At 45.4% G+C, this 14,543-nt stretch overlaps 1 protein-coding gene across 5 annotated transcripts in view; it reads right to left on the bottom strand.

Moving 5' to 3' along the window:
- The window catches only part of KCNT1 (potassium sodium-activated channel subfamily T member 1), a 174,494-nt gene that overhangs the window by 28,993 nt on the left and 130,958 nt on the right, over positions 1 to 14,543 (bottom strand). For all 5 annotated transcript variants that reach the window (XM_048512780.1, XM_048512782.1, XM_048512781.1 and 2 more), the window contains 5 exons: positions 13,707 to 13,815; positions 11,100 to 11,249; positions 9,707 to 9,945; positions 4,498 to 4,714; positions 1,168 to 1,273 (listed from right to left, as the gene is read on the bottom strand). In XM_048512780.1, the coding sequence (XP_048368737.1) occupies positions 1,168 to 1,273; positions 4,498 to 4,714; positions 9,707 to 9,945; positions 11,100 to 11,249; positions 13,707 to 13,815 (821 nt within the window). The remainder of the gene's footprint in view (positions 1 to 1,167; positions 1,274 to 4,497; positions 4,715 to 9,706; positions 9,946 to 11,099; positions 11,250 to 13,706; positions 13,816 to 14,543) is intronic.

Here is a 14,543-nt window from a genome sequence, read left to right as displayed (position 1 = left end):
CTCCCATACTGAAATCAGATCCCTTGTCTCGTCGTTCCGACATGACACACCCCTACCAAGAACTTTGTCTGAGTTGGTGGCTGAGCAGTTCGGCCCATCTATTTGATCTCCGTAACACAGCCAATGAGCTACCGATTAAGTGTTATCTCACAGTCTCATGGCACCGTTGCGCAGAGATCTTGTTTTCTCGAGACCTCGCTGCAGTGAGACAATGCAATGCCTGACCAAGCGTGAGGAGAGGCGGGAGGCGAGGGAGATGGAAACGGATCAGTAAAATCTGAGTGCACAACTGGCAAATTCCTTGCTCCTCCCAATTGGCTGGGAGAAATCACATCACCACGGGGACGTGATTCTTAAAACCTGCTCGGTAGCGTGACGTTTTGCACATAAGGGCAGAAATTGTATCTGAAAAAGTTGCAGAAGCATTGAGCGAGTCAGGAAAAATGTGAGGCGACGCCTCGAATGGGCGACAGACTAGGCGTTGAACTGCATTCTAGAGTTAGTATGTGAAAACAACAAGCAGAAACCATGACGACCACAAATATTTAATCCAGAACAAACTGTGTGTGCGAAATCTAGGTTCAAATCCCCACTTGTGCAGTGGAAGTTCGCAGTCCCATGCTCTCAGCCTAACTTACCTCACAGGGTTGTTGTGAGGGTAAACAAGAATGATAGAAGAGGAGGAGAAGAGTAGTAGTAGTAGTAGTTTGGATTTATACCCCACCTTTCTCTCCTGTAAGGAGACTCAAGGTGGCTTACAAGCTCCTTTCCCTTCCTCTCCCCACAACAGACACCTTGTGAGATAGGTGGGGCAGAGGGAGTTCCGAAGAACTGTGACTAGCCCAAAGTCACCCAGCGGGAATGTAGGAGTGTGGAAACACATCTGGTTCCCAGATAAGCCTCCGTCACTCAGGTGGAGGAGTGGGGAATCCAACCTGGTTCTCCAGATTAGAATCCACCTGCTCTTAACCACTACACTATGCTGGCTCTCATGTGCTTTGGGTCCCAAAAGTTATAGAACTTTTAAAATGTTTTAAATCTAATTGTACAAATCATAACTCATGTGCCTCCCCCCCCATTTCCTTACATTGGTTTTTTTTCTCATTTATGCAATTGCGATGGGGGAGAGAGTCAAAAAAGGGCACAGGTAGACATCTCGTCTCTCACCTTATCCAAGCGCAAGCAGCAAAAAGGAGCTTTGACAGGTAGAAGATGGCATAATGTGGGAGAACTTCCGATGTAGGGTGAGTTGGGAGGGTACCCTTTCACATACCTGGACAACAAACAAAGACAACAAATCAGGATTTCGTTTCGGACTTATGGTCAGACTATTTGATTAATTTATTTATTTAGGATTTATAACCCGCCCTATCTCCAAAGGACTAGATGCCTGTTGTGTTTTCAGCCTTTAAAAACCACTTCAAAATGGCAGCAGTCCCCATGGATCAGACTCATAGGTTATATTCATGGGTCAGACCCACACCTAGTTCAAGCCTCACTGAGGAATTTCTCAAAACATTTCAGCATTTCCAATCATGACCACATGATGGCACTATGGTGCCACCCAAAATAAAAATACTTCTCAAAGCGGCTCTGCGGGGATTTCATCCGCAGCAAATTAAAAGAATGAGGCCCTACGATACAGCTGGAATAAAGCAGAAAATTGTTAATGGGAAGTTAATTTATGCAAATAGTTTTTTTTAGTGCAAGAAATTGTAATAAAAACGCAGGGCCAAGCTTGCGCAAAACAGCAAGCTGGAGTCTTGCGGGGCCTCCCCATACGCGGAGCAGGGAGTTGATGGCTTTTTACACACCATAACCCATTACAGGCCATATAGCCAACCTTATTAGCAGGACTTCAAAGTTGAATAGTTCTTTGGTTGCAAAATGCAGTCTTTGCATTTCGCTGTTAAGGATGCTGTAATGTTCTTTAGGGACTAGAAAACACTTGATCTCAGATGAGATCTGCTGGTACAGATAGATTGAATGATAAGCCATATCAAGGAACAATGTTGATAATAGAAGCAGGTGATAAAAGAGACCTTAGTAAATTATTCTCGGGCAATGTTATTTACAAAGCTACGGTATGAGAGATGCTTAAATCAAGTTCCTTTCGATTGTGGCGCTACACTGTGTTTTGCTGGGTGAAATCTCTGTATCCAAAATGAGCACCCCCCCCCCCCCACTGAGTATAATGAATCTTTATTAAATTTCAGCCAATATATCACAATACAAGTCCAAAACACCAAACCTGTATATAATTCATAAAACCATTAAACCCGATCCAGTCAGTTTTATTTACGGTCATTGACCAGCAAAGTACAAAAAATTAAAATCATAAAATTGCAGAAGTTACAAAAAATATAGGTCAAAATAGATAGAAAATGTATATGATAGGCATCGGAAGAATCCCAGAGGTGGATTCCAAGATGGCGATTGGGCTGATGGTCTGTTAATAGACTCTTTGCTATCATTACTATTTCTCCTCTCTTCAGTCTTTATTTCCCTTATCTTTAGCCTCTTACTGCAAAGTAACCCCGAACCATTAAACCCAATTTACATATCAATTAAAAAAGCAACCACACAACAAAAACGAACAAAAAACACCACGCATTTGGTTCACTCCCTACTAGCCTCGCATTTTCATCGTTAACATTGTTTCTAACAAACCAACATGAGCCTTTTGGATTGCCGACCATTTGGTTCTGCCTTTCATGACTCTAGGACAGCCCAAGCATATCTTGAAGAAAAATTGGCTTATGTTTTCATTCTGCAGCAATTCAGCAAAGATGCAAAACTTGAGGTAGACAGTGCCACTGTAGAAGACCGGCAGTGTGTTATAGTGGTTAGTGTTGGAGACTGATGTTCAGAGCCCTAATGGAGCTCATTTCATCAACCAGACACTCTCTCAGTCTAACCTACCTCATAGGCCAGTAATGGCAAACCTATGGCATGGGTGCCAGAGGTGGCACTCGGAGCCCTCTCTGTGGGCATACGCACACAGAGTTTGTCATATGGGCGTGGAAAACCACCAACCAACCCCCTTCCCCCCTCCCCCCACACACATCTAGGCTGGCCTGGGCCACGGAGCACAAGGTGCACGCACCGCGGAGAGCAGGGAGGACTTGGCTGGCGTGGGCCCTGGGTGCCTTGTGTCTCCTGGGTGGGCTTGCTTGCCCTGAATGGGGCAGGAGGGAGGCAGTGAGGATGTTAGAGAGGAGGGCACAGGAGCGGTGCACTGGGACTCTGCTGCAGGCTAGGAGCAGGCTTGGCCCCCTGCTGCCTCGAGTCGCTGGAGGGAAGCTGTGGAGCCAAACCTGTCTTTTTTTTTCTTAGAAACTCAAAAACCCTCCTCAGCATTTCAGGGTTAAATCTGTTGGCTTGGCAATTCCTCATGCTGCATAAATAAGGCGTGGGTTTGGGGTATGGCAATTCTGGGCACTCGAAGTCTCAAAAGCTGTTCGCTTAATCACTGTCATGGCGGAGGGCCTTCCACCTCTCGATTGCTCAGCTAGATGACTTCTGCTCACAGATTTCTCTCGGCTGGCCTGGAGAGCCTGCAATTCCCCCTCTGACCAGTTGTTGGTGCCCTGACTTGAAAGTTTTATCCTGATGGATGTCTGTTTCAGGTAGCTGGTTCAAGATTGACTCAAACTTCCGTCCTTCCATCGTTGATAAAATGAATACCCAGCTTTTGGGGGTACAATGCAGAAGACTGAGGAAGGCACCCTATAAACAAAGTCTTCCTAGCAAACGTCGCCCCAAGGATCAGTAAGGACTTGGTGCTATTTTTACCCTTTATTTAGAATAGAAACTCCAGTGGCTTCTTCCAGATACAAATTCAGGGACTGATATTCTACCATCAAGTTTCCTACCAGCATGGCCAATTGGCCATGCTGACGGAGGCTGATGGGAATTGTAGTTCCTGAACATCTGGAGAGCCGCAGGTTTCCTACCCCTGACCTAGAAAGATTCCTGGTTTTTGTCTCCACAAAAGGATTTGTTTGAGTATCTTGATACGTATTTGGACTCCTGCTGAAATATCAGGGTCTAGTTTCAGAGCTTCATGAGAGTGGCTCTGACAGGATATGCTTGCAAGAATCACACTGGAATCCAGCAGGAGTCTAAAAACAAACCCCCATGCACTGATGCCTAGTTCACAAAAACAGCTTAAGGGCTGGTAAAGTGTTCACCTATATTGCTTCACAGTACTGTACAGTTAGGATGCAGTGTGACTGAATGTTTCTCTCTCAAAGGCAAAAAAAGTCCCCTGCATGTTAAAAACTAGCAAGCAAGACAGATAGCTAGGGTAGAACCTTCACACCCTAGTTTTCTACATGCATGGAACTTTTTTTTAAAAAAAGGCAAAGAGAAAACCAAACCACGTCATTCCACCAAGTGCATCCTGACACATCACAGCATGGGAGCCGCTTCATGACTTCACCTGCTGTCCCTGTGACTCTAAGCCCGAAAGAGATTAAGCAATGGCTCACTAACTCTATAACTGTCAGGCCTTCATCATCTGACTGAGTCATCTCGTCCTCTGATTGGTCGCTGAGCATATCACAAGGTAAGAGGGAAGAACTGTCGGCCACCTCCAGGACCGGGGCGATGCTCGGCCTCCTTTTCCCTGAGCCATTCTCTGCTGGCAGGGTGAGCTTGCTGTTGTTGGCAGGCCGACATTCTGTGTTCTGCAGGTCCATGGCCACCGTGCCTGGAACAGAAGAAGAGCAGCAGGCATCAAATACTTGCTCATTCAACCATAAATTGTGTTTTTTGGAGGGTGGGGCGGGGAGAGACTACAGATCCTTCAAGTCAGTGGGCACAGCCCTTTTGCAAGGATTCAGGCAATCCACAGCAACCAAACATTTCCTGTTTCCTCCTCGATTCCAGTTTAACCTGGAGAATTTATAGTCTTAATTCTGGAGTGGTTGTGGTGGGCTTTCCGGGCTGTATGGCCGTGGTCTGGTGGATCTTGTTCCTAACGTTTCGCCTGCATCTGTGGCTGGCCTCTTCAGAGGTGTATCACAGAGGGAAGTCTGTTACACACTGTGTCCAGTGAGAATGTTTTAGTGGGGTATAAATTGTCATGTCCCCAGGTGGGGAACCAATCAGTAAGTGTTTGGGTGGAACCTGCTATGCAAAGGTGTGGTTGATAGTACTGTATTGCAGGTGGGGTTTTTATTCTGGAGCTTGTGTGATTTGTTGAATTCCTTCATTTTTCTCTTTCCCCTTTCTATGTTACTGATGCACATGTTCACTGTGCATCGCAAAATATGAATACATAATCCACTTTCAATCTAATTGCATCTAGGGCTGTGTCGTATTGGTGCATATTTGAATATTGCTAATAAAATGAAACGGGAAAAGACACACTTGTGAAGCTGAAAGCAATCAAAGACTGCACATATGTAGGGTTTGGTACAAAATGTGGAAATTAAAATGGAACAGCAGAAGATTCCTAATATATCAACTGAACTTTGGAAGAAAAGATTTGATTCACCCAAGTACTTTGGCACATAAGCCACAGTTCTGAACAGGAAACAAGATTCAGAATCCCAAAGTACAGAGAAAAAATTAGAGGAGGAGAATTTCAGAAAGTTCCCTCATCAGAGGGGCTTCCTTAGAAAATGTCTAAATTTTACTCCTAAGGTGGTTTTCCTGTACCGAGTCTAAGCTTTGGGCTGCTTTTATGGCACGTTCAGATTGAATCCTAGCACAAAAGTCGGGTCTACCAGCTAATTTTGCACAACCCCAGTTTTAAACAAATGCAACCTGAACAATTTTCAAATCCCAAAGATGCAAAATAAATCAATGAAATAAAATAAAATAAAATGAACAACACCCCTTGGGTCTAGAGATTTCACACAGTGCCCTACGGCAGGATTGGCACAAGCAGCCCTTACTGCTTTGGCAGATGTTAAATTAGTGGTAAAACCACAGGAAACTCTCTAGCCTGAGTTCCCGTCAGAAGGTACATTTCTTCTTATTCCAGAAAGGCCTTTCATAATATTGGTTGCTGTAGTTGTTCCGTCTGGGTTTTTGTTTTCCAATCTGATTCTGTTTTGCGATTCTATAGATTTTTAAATTGCTTTAATCTAATCATACTTTCTGTGCTCTGTTGTAAGCTGCTTTGTGCATTTAATATGAAAACCAGGGTATCCATTTGCTAATATAAAAAAATAAATTACCTCCCCCTCCCATTTCTTTGGAAAACCTTGTCCAAATTCATGAATCATTTAGGAGCATTCATTTGAGGCTTGTTGCGGGGGGGTTGGCGGGGAAAGAAACATTTCTAACATATTCAACAACACAAAAATCTCAAGCAGGGAAAACTCCTTGAGTTTCTCTATCCCCACCCCCACCCTGCCTGCCTTTTCAAGGATCTTTTTTTTTGTCTTAAATGGAAAGCATTCTTTATTCAGCCAAGAGAACATAGATGGGTAATAACCAAGATGGAGGCTGGATACAAAGCGACGTTATTAGCTCCATCACGCCCAGTCATCTGGGTAACTGTCTTGCCTCTGTCATCAATCATAGTTGCAACTGAAAACCGGCACTGGATGTTAATTGGCAACCACGAGGAGGCAGAGGCAGGAAAATAGGAAGAATAATACTTGACGCGGCTTTGCGGAAGAGAGTGGGGAGGAAGATCTTCATGGAGCCTGAGCTGTGGGCTGAAAGGAGCTGCCGTTATGCAGGGAAAATGATTCAGGGATGGCAAAAAATAGGCCCGTTGCGCCTCACCCACGGATCTCTCTGTGCGACGTCTCGTGGCCTTGGCATTGTCTGAAAAGGTTGTTTCAGCAAGAGCTGGAAATAATTGGCTTCCAACATTCTCCTGTGCACTTTGATGACACATATTTCCGGGATATTCACTTAGACTAGGCGCCTCAGATGTTCATGGACTACAATTCCCATCAGTCCCTGCCAGCATGGCCAATGACTGATTACCCATATATGTTCTCTTGGCTGAATAAAGAATGCTTTCCATTTAAGACAAAATGAACATCTGGGGTGATGAACATCTGGGGTGCCAGAGTTGGACACCCCTAACTTAGATGTTTACACCCTGCTTTTCTTCTCTGTGGTGACCCAGCAGTTTATGTCATTCTGTCCTCTATTTTATCTTCACAACATCCCAGTGAGGTAGGGGAGGAGTGAGGTGGGGGGGTCTTCATTCTCATAAAACAAAAGGTCTTAACTCAAGGTAGTAAAACCAGTATGAATTCTGTCCTGTGATCTCAGCCTAATTTCCTCACAGGTGAGGAAGCCAATAAAGAGAGCCAGTGTTGCATAATGGACTAGGAGCAAGTCAGACTAGGATTAATTTGCTTTTTCTTCGATCTGCCACGAAGCCCACTAGGTAGTCTCAGGCCACTCCACTGGCAGTGGTATTGTGAAGGGAATAGAAGGAGGTGTGGATCACCACCAAAAATGCCTAATCAGCCTGTGGCCTGCAAACAGGGACAAATATTTCTTTGCTCATGAACAAATGTGCAAACCTTTTTATGTATGGCATTTATATTCTGCCTTCCTTCTGCTATGGAACTCCAGGCAATTTCCAAAGCTAGAACTCCAAGGTCTCCTATCTGGAAAATGACCAGATCCAAATCCACCTAGTTTCAGCAACATATTGGGGGACCTCCAATCTTACCCCAGGGCCAAATATGGCACACCCCATCTCATGACCCACTGGGAGACACCCCCCTCCAGCCTCGCCGATGGCTCTGGAATTGGTGCTGCTTGCTTTTGATTTTTTTTTAAAAAATTGTAAGTATGTACTGAATTAGTTTTGCAGGTGGTGATTTCCCTAAGCCTCTTTTCTTCCACTTCTCCCCTTCCTTGACTACTAGCTAAGTGCATGCTCATTTTCTTAGAGAACAATCATCCTATGTGCCTTTCATCTTTTGAGCAAAGATCCCCACTAGAAAGCAACGAGCAAATTGCATTTGGCAAATACATTCGCGTTTTGCTAGGCAGGCAATAAACCAGAGCAAGATAAGACTGGCAGAGAGAAAATGGGGACGCTGTTTACTGCATTTTTAGTTTCCAGCTCTGTCTTCAGATGGGAAATACACTTTGCTCCCACTTGTGCTCGCTAGAATGAAAATACCACTTTTTTACTTCTTTGTCCAAGCTTGTAGCTCTCATGTCGGTAGGAATATACAAATGTTACAAGACTCTGTGCTACACAGAAACGCATTTCATTATAAAATGAAATGTTAGGATTAACGTGTGGCCCGGTGCTTCACAACCCCTCCTCCACAGAGTTGAGGTAAAAATGACAAGAAATCCGAGGCAAAACTATCTCCTCCACTGATGTCCGATGTGAGGTAAACTTAGTTTTCTTTATTGTAAAAAAAGAGAAAAGATTAATTTCCCAGGCTAGCCAGATCTCGTAACGCCTGCCACATTTACCATCTCTGGCCTGCTGCTTCCATCTTTTGGTGCTGCCAGCCCCTCCCAGCCTTTTAGATTGGGTGCCTCCAATTCAATCATGCATTGTACTGTTGTGCCAACGTTTTTTGCTGCATTGAATTTTAATTGAATGTATTATTGTTTTTAGATGGTTTATGTATCCTATTGGATTAATTGATTTATTATGTGGTTGTTTTGGGGATTGTTGTGAGCCGCCTAGAGCCCTTTGGGGATGAGGCAACCTATAAAATCGAATTAATAATAATAATCTTAGAAGCTAAGCAGGGTCGATTCTGGTCAGTTCTTGGATGGGAGAACACCAAGAAAGCCAAGAGCACCTATGAAGAGGCAGGCAATCGCAAACCACCTCTGTTTCCCTCTTGTCTTAAAACTTACAGGATCTCCATAAGAAGAAGAAGAGTTTGGATTTTTACCTCATTTTTCTCAACCTTAAGGAGTCTCAAAATGGTGTACAAAGTCCTTCCCTTCCTCTCCTCACAATGGACACGTTCAGCAGGTGGGGCTGAGAGAGCTTCGGAAAGAACTGTGATTAGCCCAAGATCACTCAGCAGGCTTTACATGTAGGAGTGGGGGAAAAAAACCCAGTTTATCAAATAAGAGTCTGCTGCTCATGTGGAAGGGAATCAAACCCAGTCCTCCAGATTAGAGTTCACAATTTTTAACCACTGCACTTCGCTGCAACTTCACGGCACTTTCTACCACCAAGTGCACAGAACTTCTGGTAATTATAGAACAACTGACACTCAAAATAACTTGAGCAGCATATCAGCTGGAAACGTGGAAGTATTAGCGTGGATTTTGGGGCTGATGGGAATTGTAGTCCATGAACATCTGGAGCACCATAGGTTGCCCACCCCCGACTTTTAAAGTATCTGAGATAACAGTTTTTGGAAAATTTCTTTTCCAAGGGACGGAAACCTCAGACAGACATTTTCCAAGGGACGGAAACCTCAGACAGACCAAAGGCAATACTGAGCTAGATGGACTAGGTTGATTCAGGGTGATGCAAGTTCATAATATTGGAAGAGACCACAATTCTTTAGCACAGCACCATGCAGAGGGTCTCTGGATCAAGCCCAGACAGTTAAAGTATCTCAGGCAAAAATGGGACTTGTGTTGTCTCAGAGACTGCCAGAATAGACAGTACTGACTTAGATGGATCAATGGTCTGACTGGTTATAGGGTTGTGTCATTGGTCTAAAAGTACAAGGCTGCTTTAGAGTGCACCACTAGGAAAGAAAGCACAGTGGTTGGGGCGACTCACCCATACTGGCGATGATGCTGTGGACTGGTAGCCTTGAAGGACCATCATAGATACCCCTCCCAGAAAATCCTTTCTTCTTCTGCTTCTCCTCTTGTTTGAATATGAAGGCCGAGTTCTCCTCTTTTGTGATGTTGATGTAGAAGCACGTGTCGGATGCTGACATGATGTGCCGCGGCCCAGGGTTGAGGAGGATGCTTCTGTTATCCTCTCTTCTCGCACCTATCAAGCAGACGCCATATCTGAAAGAAGCACCCAAAGGCCCTTAATGGAACCTAACATTCAACCACCGTGTGGATATCTGTTTTAAAAAATCTCGTGGTTGGGGATGAGGGAAATTAAGTACAGATTGTGAGAAAAGAATCTAAGATACTGAGAATACGAAGATATCTCAGTTTGGTCTGTCTTTCTTCTTTCTTTGTTTGGCTCCTTTCTCTATGGTTTCGTCTTTTGCCCAAAGCACTATGGCAGCACACAAACTAAATCCCTTTCCAAGCTCAAATTCAAACCCACCACACATTTGCGTTCTAGTGAGAGTTGCCAGCTCCAAGTTGGGAAAATACCTAAAGGTTTTGAGGGTGGAGCCTGGGGAGGGCGGGGTTTAGGGATGGGGTGGAGCTTCAGTGGGGTATAAGACCATGGAGTCCACCTTCCAAAGTGGCCATTTTCTCCAAGTGAACTGATTTTTGTCACTTGGAGATCACTTGTAATCCCAGGAGATCTCCAGCCACTACCTGGAGCCTGGCAACCTAGTTCAAGGAGAAATTCAGAACATTCCTGGAGATTTGGGGGTGGAGCCTGGAGAGGGGCGGGGCCTCTGCAGAGTATAATTCCATAGAGTCCACCCTCCAAAGCAGTTATTTCCTCTGAGGTAACTGATGAATGATGACATTTGAGGTTACTGATGAAGGAAGCATGTAACTGGGAATCTAGACTCAAATCTTGCTCTTGGTTTCTTTGGTTTCTTTTGATTTCCTTTTTATTGTTTTATTGATAGTTTTTATAAGAATACACATGTCTCTTACTATCTTATCCCCCTCCCCCTCCACCCCGGCCAAGATGCTCTGTCACATTTTGCAGAGGACATGATTCCTCCATCTTATCCATGCATCAGACTTATGGAGTAGTTCAGGCTGAGAGAACGTGTCTCAAGAGGATTCATGGCTGCCAGTGGATTTGAGCCTAGTTCTCCCAGATCCTAGTTTGATATGGCAACCGCTAAACTTCGTCGACTTCCAAAACACCCTCATTCTTTCTCTTTGGGTGCTCCCGCGTCACCTGCAAATCCACTCGGACAGAGCACTTTCAAATTCATTCACAGAACTTGCGCGGTCTGCGAGAGCTTCGCCCCACACCTCCACCCTGGTTCTTAATCCCAATGCCATTTTCCTCTCACTTTTTGTGCGCGTGGAAAGATGCGTAGGTGAAGCTTTTCCCATCGTACTCCATGAAAAACTTGCTGTCGCCCATCCGGATGTGGTATACCTCATTGCCCGAGCAACGCCCATACATTCTTTGCCACTGCTCTGGAGATTCTTGCCCCTCTCTGGAAATAGATGATAAACACCTGCTAGGCTTCCCAGTCAGAATCCAGAGCTCCTCAGTGTACTTCTGAACACACATATATTTGAACAAAGCTTCTTTATACTGAGTAATGAGCACTGATCCATCTACCCCAGCACGAACTCCTCTCCGATGGCTGTGGCTCTCTAAGACGTCAGAGAAAGAGCTTCCCCAAATCTGCCTCTGATTCTCTTTCACTGGAGCTGCCAGGGAGTGGATTTTGGACTTTCTGCACGCAAAGGATGTCTCTTTGGCTCTGAGCCATGACTCTTCCAAGGCCACCTTTCTTCCTCCCCCGGCAGGATCTTATCCTCAGATCACCCCAGCTGAGCAAGGCCTTTCAAAGTAGGCTTGCCTGGATCGGGGGGAAAATGTTAGTGGACTGGATGGATCTGTTGCTTTTATTGTTATGTGCAAAAATACAATGATTGGATCTTCAGAAAGCTGGGCCTGCTCCCAGTGGTGGGATCCAAAAATTTTAGTAAGAGGTTCCCATGGTGGTGGGATTAAAACTGTGGCATAGCTCCAATGGGGCTGGGCGGGGCATGACGGGGGCGGGGCTGGGCATTCCCGGGGCGGGGCATTCCTGGGCGAGGCTGTGGCAAGGACGCAGCCGCTGTGCCGGTCCTCGGGCGGGAAACGAATGCACGCAGGCACAGGCTGCCACGCACGCCGGTGCACCTCCTGCTAGACTGCTTCAAGTTCTGCGCGCTACTGCTGAAAGGAGGGGCGTAACTAAGCACGTGGCAAAATCACCAATTAGTAACCCCCTCTTGGCACACACAAATAATTAGTAACCTACTCTCGGGAACCTGCGAGAACCTGCTGGATCCCACCTCTGCCTGCTCCTTAACATTCCAGCTGGCTAACACCAATCATTACATTCTATAACTTACCAGCTGCCAGGAACTGCACCTGGTGATTGAGGGACATTCGTAACTTATTGTTTTTGTTGCTAGATATAGTATCTGGGTGACAGAGAGGTACTTTGATGCAATTGTTGCAAGCAGTGGCGTAGGTGGGGGGGGGAAGAATGGTGCCTGGGGCAAAATGGCACCCCCCCTTTACTTTAGTTCAGATGGCTGCTCTTTGCTGAACTCCAGGCTACCCGCAGGGCCCTGTCCCCCCTCCCACTTACCTTAGTTCAGCTGGCTGCTCTTTGCAGCTGGCTGAACTCCGGTGTGCTCCGGGATTCTGCCAGGCCTGGCGGGGGAAGGGGGAGAGGTGTGGGGCGATTTTCTGTCCCCACATGACCCCAATGACATGCGCCCAGGGCACAGCATCCCCACCCCCACCTCATGGCAGTTATGCCACTGGTTGCAAGATATATGTAACCAGCTTGCTATATGTAATGGGCCTTTCCTCTGTCTCTTATCACTGGGGATAAAGGGGTTTGGAAAAGTCAGGTCTGACAGAACTGGCTCTCCCAAGCTGGGGGCTTCGCTGCCTTCAACAAACGCTACTGATCAAGAATCCAGAGTCTGTTTATTGGCTAAAGGTCCAAGACCTTACACCAGTGCATTCAGAATAAACATTTGCAGCCAAGCCAGGGGAACCAAAGACTGTTGTGTGTGTGAGTGTGTGTGTTTGTGTGTACATGTGTGTGAGTTGTGACCTGTGCTAATAGGCACTGGACTTTTCCAGTTGAGGCTCCAACTGCTGATATTGAGAGGAAGGTGGCTTTCGGAGATTAGCTGCCAAAAGCTAAGCAAAGAGCACTGAGTTACGTAAGTTGGGCACCAACCTCCGCTTGGCTATCTCGGTAATTTGCTTCAGCTCCTCGTTATTCAAAGCCCAGCGAGCCACAAATTCCAAATGGAAAATAACCCACAGGGTCATCATTCATGACAAGCAATGGAAATGCTTCCTCAATGTGCTTTATGGATGCTTGCCATGCTTGACTGGAGAGATCAGATGGAAGCGTATGAATCAAGGGGCCAAACTGCAAACGCCTGCCGCTGTGATTAAGGTTGACGGCTTTTGCTGAAGCTGGTGAGTTTCAGAATGATGACCCAGGCTCCACAAAATACCTCTTTCAATCCCAGCTGTCACGCTGGGAAATGACATGGCCTCTTTGCATCTGCATTTTTATTTTTATTTTTAATATGAGCCCAGCAAACCGGAAAGGGACTTGTATTTATCATTCAAAATGATATATTTTCAAATGGGAGATTTCAGTGCTATTCAAAACCATTTTCCATATGAACAGTGGAACCATTGCTCATGGACTGGCCATTAAAACACAAAAACAAATTAACCACAGATGAAGAGACAGGCTCTTAAGTGTGAATGCAGTAACTTGAACACATTCTTTTTTGCAGGGCAGAGAACATCTATTAAAACCAGTTCCAGCGCAGTTAAAACCCATGCTTTCCTTCACTCTTTGCAGTGCGTTGCTTCTTTCTTTGCCTTTATTCTGCCTTCCCCTTACTTTACTTACTGTCCTCTGGAGGTATGAACTAGGAGGGTGATGAGAGTCGAAGTCGCAGGGCAGACGCAATTCAGAGCCAGCATGGCGTATTTGCATTCCTCTTCGCAGACCACATGATCTGAAATTTTAAGAAGGGCCTTGCTGTTATTCCCATGCACAATACAGTATTTTGGGACCATCACCATGGAATTCCCATGCACTGAAAATTGTCTTACATTCCGGGCATGATAGTTTGTAAGTGAATCAGTGGAGAGGTTTACGAAGATTCTCTGATCTGGTAGAACACCTAATTTCAGACTCTTGCGAGTATCTTCTGTGCACCAGATCATCCCGATTCTTTAGGAATTCATGAACCCTTCTATATAAAACCATTGTCATTCTTGCAAGTGGCCTCACAATTGTAGCCTTAAGACTTCCAAAACCATGAGTTTCTCATCTCAGCTGTTTAGATCTGAAAGCTCTGTTTCAATTGTGCTTCTCCCTTGTGCAAACTGAACCCCGAATTCTTTTATTTTCATTCCATGTTCTGTTTCCACACACTGGATATTTCCATAAAATGTGTGCATTTTTCTGAACTATGTACTCTATGTGTGTGGGCAAAATCCTGAGTCCTGGAGCTAGGGAGTCTCCACGTTTCTCCAAATTCATGCCTAGATGGAGTGAATTTATACCCACCTTTCTCTTTTGTAAAGAGTCTCAAGGCAATTTACAAACTTCTTTTTCCTTCCTCTCCCCACAACAGACACCTTGTGAAGTAGCTGGGGCTGAAAGGCCTGAGAAAACTGTGACTAGTCCAAGGACACCTAGCAGGCTTCATGTGGAGGAGTGGGGAATGAAACCCAGTTC

Source organism: Sphaerodactylus townsendi, linkage group LG12 (genome assembly GCF_021028975.2).
Source record: "Sphaerodactylus townsendi isolate TG3544 linkage group LG12, MPM_Stown_v2.3, whole genome shotgun sequence".
In the NCBI taxonomy this organism is placed as follows: Eukaryota; Metazoa; Chordata; class Lepidosauria; order Squamata; family Sphaerodactylidae; genus Sphaerodactylus; species Sphaerodactylus townsendi.
Note: the sequence above shows the minus strand (reverse complement) of the source record. Positions and strands in the feature narration are given on the sequence as shown.